Here is a 10,275-nt window from a genome sequence, read left to right on the forward strand (position 1 = left end):
GGGGAGATGCGTGGCTGTGTAGCTGGGGTCGCCACGCAGGCGCCCCCCGACTGGGCTCAGGGACATCAGAGAGGGACCAGGCCTGGGCTCCGGCTTGCTAAAGGACAGCGCTGACCCCACCGCAGGTGACCGACAGCGAGATGAAGGCCAGCACCCTGCAGATGTCTGTGGACCGACTGACCCTGGCACTGGGGAAGGCTGAGGAGAGCGAGAGCTCCCTGAAGGACAAGGCGCAGAGCCTGTCGGCCGCTTTGGCCGAGAGCAGCGCCGGCGCGGACTCGGCCCAGGAGAAGGTGCTGCAGCTGCAGAAGGCGCTGACTGCCAGCGAGCATGACCGCCGAGTGCTCCAGGTGGGAGCAGGGCCTGTGGCAAGGGGGGCTCTCATCGAGGCTCATGCAGCAGGGGTTTCACGGCCAGGACCCGGGAGAGGTGCTGGGTGAGGGTGAGTGGGATGCCCCCAGTCTGGACTGGGATGCTCAGAAAACTGAACTGGCTGGACGGGACCGGCTGGAGCTGTGGGGGACACTTCTTGCTTTGCACCAGGCTTTAGACCATGCCATCTGCCCCTAAAAGAGATGGCGGCACAGGGGCCTCTCGCCCTCGTCTCTTCTGCCGGGGGTTGGCATCTCCCTGCTGCCCCGGGGTTCGTTGTACGGAGGTGCCCCTCGGGACTCAGCCTCTCATCTCGTGCCCTAGGAGCGGCTGGACGCTGCCCGCCAGGCGGTCTCCGAAGCCAAGAAGCAGAACGGCTCGCTGGCCGACCGCATCCAGGGTCTGAAGACCGAGCAGGCCGAGCTGGAGCTGCAGAAGGAGGAGCTGGAAGGACAGGTGCGGCAGCAGCAGGAGGTGAGCAGCCTGCACGGGCTGGGGTGGCTCAGAGCAGCCACTCGAGCCCGGGGTGGTCCTTCAGCTGCGGGGAGGCCTGGGGGAGCCTGCTCCAGCAACACAGGCAGCTGCCGTGGTGGGGATGCTCACCGGGGCACCTTTTGGGCTCCCACGCACCCCCTTCCTCTTGAGGGTGGATGCTGGGACTAGACATGAGCACGGGGTCTGGGTTGCAGTTCCCCATCCATCCCCGGAGCCCCAGAGCATGTGCTGTTGAGCCGGGGAGGTTGTGGCAAAAAGCACGTGGCCGTGGCTTGTGCCCAGCAGCGTGGAGGCTGGGACCCACACACCCAAACTCGGGTCTGGCTAGCAACGCCCGTATGGTAGCACAACTTGCAGATGTTCACGGGAAAGTCCACTGGCATGTTGGTCCTTTTTTTGTGGAGCTGGTCTCCACCAACTAGCTCAAGCAGCTCATCAACCTCTGAATGATCCAGCTGACAGGGTCGAGCGCCTACTCCAGCACCCCCTTGCAAAAGGTCTTGTTGCTCCCTCCTGCTCTGGGCCAAGCAGGGGCACGGGAGAGGCTGCCGGTGTTGAGTGGAAGGGTCTCTTTGGATTTAGGCCAGTTATACCTCGGTCCTGGAGGAGCAGCTAAGGTCATACTCATTTGGGGCCTCCCTGCCAGGCAGCCCAGCTCCAAGCCCTTGCTGGAGAGCGTTTTGGGCTCACGGCCGGCTGGAAGGGCATGCATGCCTCTGGAGAGGAGCCGAGCAACACCCGTCAGCCATCAGTCCTATTGCCTTCACTTAATTCCCGGTGAGGGGTGCCCAGCCCTAGTGCAAACGCATCCTGTCGCTGTCGCTGCCCTGGTTCAGTGCATCCCTGCAAGGGGTTTCTAGCTCATCTCCACCCCTCTGCTCCCTTGCCTCACACCCAGCTGCTGCGCCAGCGCCAGGAGGGCGAGAGCTTGGCCTTGCGGGGCCAGCAGAAGCTGCAGGAGGACAAGCACCTGCTGCAGGAGAGGCTGGGCAGCTTGCAGCGGGCGCTGGCCCAGCTGGAGAGCGAGAAGCGGGAGGCCGAGCGCTCCTCCCTGCGCCTGGAGAAGGACAAGACCGCCCTGAAGAAGACCCTGGACAAGGTGAGCTGGAGCTTCACGTACTTGCACGGACCCCCGGCACCCCCCGAATGGCCCCAGTCTCTCATAACCAGTGCCTCTGGGTTAGTAGAGGGGAGATGGCTGTGGGCATTCACTAGCTCAGTGCTGCCTTCCCTGCTAGTGGGGTCCTTGCTTGATCCGGGGCACATTATGGGGCCATGAGCAGCTGGATCCTGTGGCTGGTGTGGCCGGCTCCCAAAAGCAGGGGCTACAGGGCCCTTTCCTGAGCTGAGGAGCCATCGGCTGTGGGAGTCCAGATGGTAACTTGGGCGTCATACGACAGCAGAGTCGGGCAAAATCCCCTCCGTGGAGCCAGCTGCATTTGTGCATTTGCTTTGCGGTGCAGTCTGGCCCGAGGCCTCAGTAGAAACTGGTGTCAACTGGAAATAGGCTGACCGCAGCAGGCTGGACACGCAGTCAGGTCCCCATCAGTGCACTGAAGGACAAAGCACACACAACTCAGTGTTGATGTGGATCTTGGCTCATTATGGTTCACCTTTCTTGTCCCCTGTCTTGACTGGAGACCCTGGGCCACGAAGCAAAGAAATAATGGGCAATTAGTTGTCAGCCTGGTCAATGAACAAAGCTTAAATAATAGTCCTGCATCCACATGCCCAAGAGGGAGAAGGGTTAGATGGAGGCTGTTGGCTGGGCACGATCTTGGCGCTCAGCGTAGCCGGCCGTGGCCGTCTCTGCTAGCCCTTACCCCTCCACCCCCTGCGCTGGCTGGGCTGGCAGGTGGAGCGCGAGAAGCTGAAGACCCGTGAAGACTCGTTGCGGCTGTCGGCGGAGAAGGGCCGACTGGACCGCTCGCTCACCACGGTGGAGCAGGAGCTGGCGGACGCCCAGCGGCAGATCCAGCTGCTGGAGGTGAGCTGTGACACCCCCCCCACACCTAACATATTGGGCAGGAGTCCAGGTCCAGGACCGGTTGGCCTGCAAGGGTCCTTTAGGCTGACATACCAGCTCCTGTAGCCACGGGAGCAACGTGGCTGTAGCACATCCAGGGCAGGTGGCGCGGTGGGGGCAAAAACCCTGCCAAAGGACCATGATCAGCCTGTGAATGGGGTTATGCTCCAGGGGGCTGGACTGGATGCCCGCAGGTCTTGCCCTGTGTTCCTCTGTTTCTTCTGGAGACCTGGGCACAGTCCTGCTTGCCAGGGACCTGCCCCTAGTTTTAATCACTGTGTTTGCTCTTAGGATGAACTCAGTCATCTTTCACACACCCCTAGCTGGCAGGACCTTCATGCAGGGCAGGTCGTGCCTTTCCCTTCACCCTGGTCTTGGGCAGGGCGTGTGTTCCTGATCCTGAACAAAAAGCTGCTGGGAGAGGAGGGAAGCGGTGGGCGAGGGTGGATGGAGAGAGGGGAGAAACAGGCCACTGAGGAGAGGATCTCGGGCAGGTCGAGTGCGATCTACCTGGGGGTAAACTGAGTGCATGTCATTGGTAGGAAAGGCAGCGCCTGTCCCCCCTGCCTTGCCACAGCCAGTGCAATCCTGATGCAAAGCCTGAGCCCTGCTCTCCTGCACGGTCCCGGAGCCAAGGAGTCAGAGACGTGAGGCGCTCTCCTGGCTATAGGGTCCTGGAGAGAGATTGCGGGTAGACAGCATGAAGGGGCAGCCCCTACGACCTCTGTCCCTGAACAGGCACCGCGGTCGTCGTCCCTGCTGCTCATGCCCTGCTCCCTTCCTCTTTGCCTGTGGTCTCCCTTGGAGAAGGTGCTTCAACCCCTGTCCTCACCCACCTGCCTCTTCTTCCTGGCATCTCAATGATGTCGGAGCCTGAGCTTTCCTGGAAATGAAGGGGACTTTGGTTCCTAAGTCACCTAGGTGCCTTTCAAGATGTTACCCCTTGCTTGTGCTCAGCCTGCTGGTGGCTCGGCCTCCCTGGCCACGTGCTCCCATCCCCCATGTCACGCTGGCACTTGGCGTGGGGCACGGGAGCTCAGCATCCCGCCGCCCACCCCTGCCCTCAGCTGTCACAGCCCGCACCAAGTGGCACATGGGAGCACGTGGCTGTGCTCGAACAGCTCTGCAGGGCGAGGCAGGTGCCTGCTCACCATCTGGGGCCGGATCCAAAGCCCGTCAGTCGGGGAAAGACTCCAGGGGCTTTGGGATAAGCCCCTCCATGCAGACCCCCCTAGTCCTTAGCTCCCTCTATACCCAGCTAAGTCCCCTGGCTGCCCTGCCTCCTGCCCCGCTGTGCTGGTTGCCTGCAAAGTGTCGCTCACCGGTGTGCTTACTGCCTTCTCTCTTCCGATTGCCGCCCCGTTCCTCGAAGGAGAAACTAAGCATGATTAGAAGGACCATAACGTGCTCCTGGGTGAGTCGCGCAGCCTGCCCCGTGCTTGTAGCTAGGCCTGTATCCCGGAGCCTGATGCCCAGCCTTGCCACACCACCACCTCCCTCCTAGAGACCCACCTCGAGCAGAGGCCACGGGTCGTTATGCTCATGCTAATCACTCGCGTGGCACCCGGCTTGAAATTAGGACCCTGGGCAGGTATGGCAGAGCCAGCCCCTGCCCAGTTTGGCTAGAACAGCGTGGGAAACTGAGGCACGGTGAGGCAAGGCAGTTTCCCACGTGGCAGAGCTAGGGCCCCGCGCGCGGGGTGCTGTCAGCTGGCCGCAGCTCCGCTCGTGTCTGTTCCCCTTGTTGACGCGAGCATCTCTGCAGATGCCATGATGTCATGGCTGGCTGCCGCCGGACCCGGCGTGATGAATGCCGCTTTGTTCTGGATGCCTCGCGCCTGGCCTCTCGCCGGGCCGGGAACCGCCGTAAACGCCAAAACCCTCTCCCAGCCTGGCCAGCGGCAGTGGTAGCCGGGGCCCGAGGGCCCCCAGCTAGTGACGGCCGCTCGCCTCGGCGCATGCAGGCAGCTCACCTCCCCGCCTCGGAGCCTGCTCCCCTGCCCCGGGGGCTCACTTCAGCAGCAAAGGAGCCTGTTTTGGTTGCAGTATTTCAGGACCAGGCGTCTGGTGTTTCCCAGCTGGGTTCATATTTGCCCTGCCCAAGGCTACTCTGAAGTGACACGGGGCACGTCACTGTATCCCTCTGTGCCTCAGTTTCCCCTCCCTCCTTTGTTTCTCCCATGTAGTGAGGCGGGCAGAGCCGCTCGGCTTCTCTGCAGAGCTGCACGCGCCCAAGCTGGGAGCGGTGGAGAATACTTCTGGGTTTTGCCACCCAGGCCTGAGTTACTTTAATGTAAATTGTCCCCTGGGGACTGCAGCTAGACACAAAACGAGTGCTTCTGCGTTCCCGCAGCCCCCTGGGTTGTGCCAGTGGGGGCTGTATCTCCTGGGAGGGCTCTCCAAATTGGACAGATCAGGGGGTAGATGAAAAGCAGCTGGCTTGGGATAGCTGCATGTCTGTCTTACCCTGGGGCGTTTTATGCTGGTATAATTTACAGCCAGGGATGTGATCCCTGGCTCCAGGCTGGTGCTTGAATGTTGGGCCCACCCGCTGTCCTTATGAAGGCTAGGGATGGACAAACGGGTTTAAGTGATCAGAAACTGGTTTAAACCTATCGCAGAACAGATGTTCAGTGCATATGAACCAGTTTGAAAATGGCTGAAACCTGCTTGAGATAAACCTGGTCGAATAGCAGCGTCAGACTTAACTGATTTGGGTCAAACCAGTTTATGCAATGTCTGTCCCAGACTGAAGAGGGGTGTTATAGGATCACAGGGAGGTGCTCGCCCCAACAGCCCTGTTGGGGATGGGGGTCTGGGCACACGGTATACCGTGGAGCACATGAGAGGCATCCAGATTACCTAGAGGCTGCAGAGCAGCGTGGGCCTGGGAGATGCTGTCTCCTGGGATCGCAGACCTTGAGGTAGGCACAGCAGGGGATGGACACAGCCTTGCCGCCGGGAGTGAGACCCTGCCTCCGCTCCATGTGCATCTGCACAGCATGGGCAGATTGAGCATTTACACCAGTGTAAGAGAGTAGCGGATGGGGCTTTCCACGAGGCTGCGGGGTTGGATGTGCCTGTGGCGGGCCAGTAGCGGGTGCTCCTGCGTTGAGCCGCCCACCTCCCTGCGCCCGACCCCCTTCCCGGCTCCGAGTGCCTCCCCGGGGCGCCTTACGTCCGGCCGACCCCCTCTCCCGGAGCACACTCGCTAGTCTGGGGGTAACGTAGCCGCCACCACCCCGAGAAGGGACTCACTCTCAGCCCTGTGTCCTCTGGGAAACACAGGCCTAAGGTCCTACGAGTACTCGACCCGGTACAGGCACTTGGGGCACTTCCCCAAGTCGGGGGCAAAAAGGAAAGTCTCCTTTAGGTCACAGCCCCAGGGGGTCTCTTAGGCATAATTTAGACCCACCCCTCAATAAGTCTCCCACACTGGTCACAAAGGAGAACGGTACTGATTACAGGGGTAGGGTGAAAATAGGGTACAAGATTGAGCAATATCCTAGAAATCCTACAGAGCAAACAGTCTGGCTGAGGTAGCCTTTAATCACGCATCTGAGTTACTGCCAGCTAGATATCTACCCAGATCTCGAGTAGCTCGCTCACAAGCATCCTTCAAAGGCCGGTGAAGTTTCCCTCTGGAGGCAGGCCATTTCTAGCTCATGAGTTTTGGGGGAGACAGCCAGTTTCAGATGGTAAAGCTCCTCTGAGTCCCCCGCATGGCTGCTGCCCCCTCCTCCTGGGCAGTCCTAACTTATACAGCCCCTGTGACCTCGTTCACCTGGTCCAGTGGAGGCCGGCTCCAGTTGGCTGTCAGCCAACCAATTTGAAATATATCACTAGTTGCCGGGCAGACTCCAGCCTCCCAGGTAGATGCCCCTCACCCAGGTAGGTGATACCAGTCCCGTAGGCAGAGGGAGCAGGTTCCCCCCTCCCTCAGGGCTGTAGCCAGCTCAGGTTACCTAAAGAGAGAGGGTAAGGGTGTCTCCCCTCTGCTGGGCCCATCCTCATCACATGGTCACAGCACAGAGATTGAATCACATTGTCGCAGGGCAGAGATTTTGGGGAGAAACCAAGGTGGCTTTCTGCCACAGTGCCAAGATCGCCATGTGTCTGGAGCGGGGCTGGGTTGCAGGTGCGGTGGTGGCCACCGCGGTTCACGCTGTTTTCTCTGGAGACCTCGGGCGGGTTTGCCAGCCGCGGGCAGGCAGGGACGGGAGCAGAGCACGAGGGGAGAAGCCTGGTGCCAGTGACCTGCGTGGTGGCAGCGGGGGCTCGGGGCCTCGTCTACACCACGGCACTTTGTAACGGCGTGATGGTGGCAGCTGTGGCTTGTGCGCTGTGTGTGGAGCGGGTCTCGATGGATCCGTTTTTAGGACCAGAGGGTCATGCTGGGTGACGCATCTAATGGCGAGGGGGGTGGAACTGGAAGAACTGGGCACGTGGAGGTGCCCAACGTTTCCTTCTGGGGTTGCATGGGGGGTTAGCAGTGGGGCCAAGACCCACCCCCCAGCAAGGGAAGCCCAGGGCACTTGTGGTCAGCGCACTATTGACCCTCTTGCCCCTTGCGCAGGCTCAGCTGGCTGAGATGGAGCAGAGCCAGTCGCAGAGCCTGATGGAGACGGCCACGCGCCACCGCCAGGAGCTGCAGGTGGAGATCGAGCGCCTGCGCGGCTCCCAGGTCCAGGCCGAACGCACGCTGGAGGCCCGGGAGCGAGCCCACAGGCAGCGCGTGAAAGGCCTGGAGGAGCAGGTGAGCCTCCGTGCTGGCCCCTGGGGTCTGCGACCTCTCCCCATGCAGAGAGCTGCGCGGGGCAGTGAACTTGCAAATACTCATTTGATGTTTGCAAGGAATCCCCCCCAGCGTGGCTCTGCCGACCCTCCCGGGACTCTCTCCGAGTCCGAGCTGGCTCCCCCATTGACGCCCTGTTCCCCTCTCTCACAGATCTCCACGCTGAAGGATCAGCTCCAGCAAGAGCTGCGGCGCTATCAGCCCCACTACCCGGCTTCCTCTCTCCTCCCTGGGAACTAGGCTCTGTCCTGCTGGCCAGCCGCACCGTGACCCCAGAGACATCGGTGCTACACCCCTTCCTGCGGTGCCAGCACGGAGGCTGGTTGGTACGGACGGGGTCAGTCCCATCGGATCCCTGGCCAGGTACCAAGGGGCCGTAGCCGTCTCGGGGACCCTTTCGCATTGCTAACTTGCCTTCTCTGTAGCGCGTCTCGTACAGAAGCACGATGAGGAAAGCTGGGACTCATCTGCAGTCACAGGATTCACTTCTAGACATGATGAGCACCCACAACTTGAAGGACAGTCGGCGGGGGCTACAGGCGCTCAGCACCTGAGTCAGGCCCTGCAGGTTGTCACCTGTGGTTGGAAAGAGGCTCTTAGAGGGTGGTGCTCACCACTCTGGGCTGGGGCTACATAAGCAGCCACCGCTCTTTGGCAGAGGTGGAGCGTGTCTGTCGGGGGCTCCCGCGCTCGGTTCTTGGTGCCAATATACGCGAGTCTGGGCGAGTCCCTTTCCCTTTTGTGCCTCACTCAACTGCCCTGGAACGGGGCACGTCGTCGCCGACCTCAGAGAGGCATTATGAAGCTTGCTTCCGGCCAGGCCTTGGAGATCCTCCCAGCATTTTGCTAACCCAAGAGGTTTGCTCCAAAGCTGATCATGCTGACCAGTGAACGGCGGCTGGTTTGCTCTGCAGCTCGTGCCAGGGACTGAAGGCTAGAAACGCCTTCCTGAAGGAGGTTGTTATACCAGCCCTAGAAAAAGGACTGGGCTTTTGCAGGAGCTTTCTCCTTCCGCATCCCCGGCAGCACAATTTTTGGAGGAAGAACCAGCATCTCCCCCTGCTCGCGTCCATGCCCTTGGTGCAACTGCCTGAGCAGCAGACCAGCAAGCTGCACTGATGCACGGGCAAGGTGGACTCCACGTCTCTCTGCCCTGCAGCACCTGACACTAAAACCCCGAGCCGATAGTAAGGCTGCATTTTCACCCCTTCCTTCCTAGAACCACGATCATCACGGCCCATCTGAGGCCCTGACTTGAAAAAACTCAGGGGTGCTGCTCTGAGCGTCCTCCGCTGAGCCGCGGTGTTTAAATCCTGGCTGCCAGCACGAGGCTTTTTGCTATGTCTGTGTCGTCTTGTTTTTTAAAGTGACCAAGTTTTTTCTAACCAAAATTCCTATTTTTTTGGCTTTTGTGTAACCATTAATCCCAACCCGTAGAGCTATTTTTATATTGATGCCTTCTGGGTGGATATGGACTGTGTGTGTGTGTGTCGGGGGGGTTTGCTCCCTTCCTCCTTGGTGCTGTGGGAACAGCTCAGAAGCCCCTTTGCTTCCCCGTGTCCCCTAAATCGCACTCACTCGCTTCTCTGCAAGTGAAGGGAGTGGAGAGACCAACCAGTAACAACTCTGACTCCTCTCTCAGAGACCTTCCCCAGGGGTTTGTACAACCTAGTTTTATCCAGAGGAATTTAAGCACAACCAAGCACGTGAGAGAGGCTGTTCCCAGCCAGCTCCCAACCTCCCTCCCTCCACCGGTTTTCATGAGCTGCACATGGTCTAATGTAGCATTAAAACAGGGGAAAACAGAGCTGGCGTGTGATGTTTTTTTCCCCTCCTGCAGTGTCTTGCTGAGGGTGGACACAGGGCACAACCATGCCCCGGTTCAGCAGCCGACCGCTCCCAGGGGCAGCGTGTGCACGGTAAGTGGAGGGTCCTGGAGAGCTGTGCTGGGCTACCACCGAGACTGCAAGCAGTGGAGCTGGCGTTGCAAGCTCATTCGACCCAGCTACGTGGCTGGAGGCAGCGTGGACAGCACGGGTGGGCTTGAGTGGTGTTTTCCCAGCTCTGTACCTGGCCGGGATATGCATGTGCATGTGCAGACGCAGTGTGCTCCATCGGCTGCCCATCTCCATGCAGCCAGAGTTTAAGTCCAGGAAAAAGCAGGGGTGGGACAAGCTTTCTCTGTTTTAGCTCTGCGAAGGTGTGACCCAGTGCTGAGCCACCGCCCCCTGCCCTTACTAGTCATTGGATAAAAACGCAGAGGACAGTGGCGGGGTTTCTGCCCCACTGCAACCAGAGGGTCAGGCTGCAACCCAGGCCCAGCTCTCCCCAAGGCCAGCAGCATCTCGCTGAGCCACACACTCTCTTGCTCTCTTCCCCTGGGCCACATGCATCTCCTTTATTTGGCTGGCTTCAAAGGCAGTACTGCAAAGGGATCTGGTAACGCGTGGCCTACGGTGCAGCGATCAGAGCATTGTGCTCGAAAGTCAGATTCAAAGCCCTCGAGCAAGGATGGGGGCTGCAGCTGGGGTCTCTAGCTCACTGGGCCAGTGTCTGAAGCGCTCAGGACTGGGGCTAAAGCAGGAGA

At 60.1% G+C, this 10,275-nt stretch overlaps 1 protein-coding gene across 4 annotated transcripts in view; it reads left to right on the plus strand.

Moving 5' to 3' along the window:
• The window catches only part of CROCC (ciliary rootlet coiled-coil, rootletin), a 42,538-nt gene extending 32,270 nt beyond the window's left edge, over positions 1–10,268 (plus strand). For 3 of the 4 annotated variants that reach the window (XM_090023554.1, XM_090023555.1, XM_090023556.1), the window contains exons 32-37: positions 126–350; positions 697–846; positions 1,766–1,966; positions 2,723–2,854; positions 7,470–7,649; positions 7,842–10,268. In XM_090023554.1, coding sequence (XP_089879680.1) covers positions 126–350; positions 697–846; positions 1,766–1,966; positions 2,723–2,854; positions 7,470–7,649; positions 7,842–7,928 — 975 coding nt within the window. In that variant the 3' untranslated portion in view covers positions 7,929–10,268. Of the gene's footprint in view, positions 1–125; positions 351–696; positions 847–1,765; positions 1,967–2,722; positions 2,855–7,469; positions 7,650–7,841 lie in introns of those variants that run through there. The other variant, XM_090023557.1, reaches the window with a different exon arrangement.
• Positions 10,269–10,275: the final 7 nt, after the last annotated feature.

This window comes from Crocodylus siamensis, chromosome 12, assembly GCF_052110815.1.
Source record: "Crocodylus siamensis isolate JL-2025a chromosome 12, ASM5211081v1, whole genome shotgun sequence".
Taxonomy (NCBI): domain Eukaryota; kingdom Metazoa; phylum Chordata; order Crocodylia; family Crocodylidae; genus Crocodylus; species Crocodylus siamensis.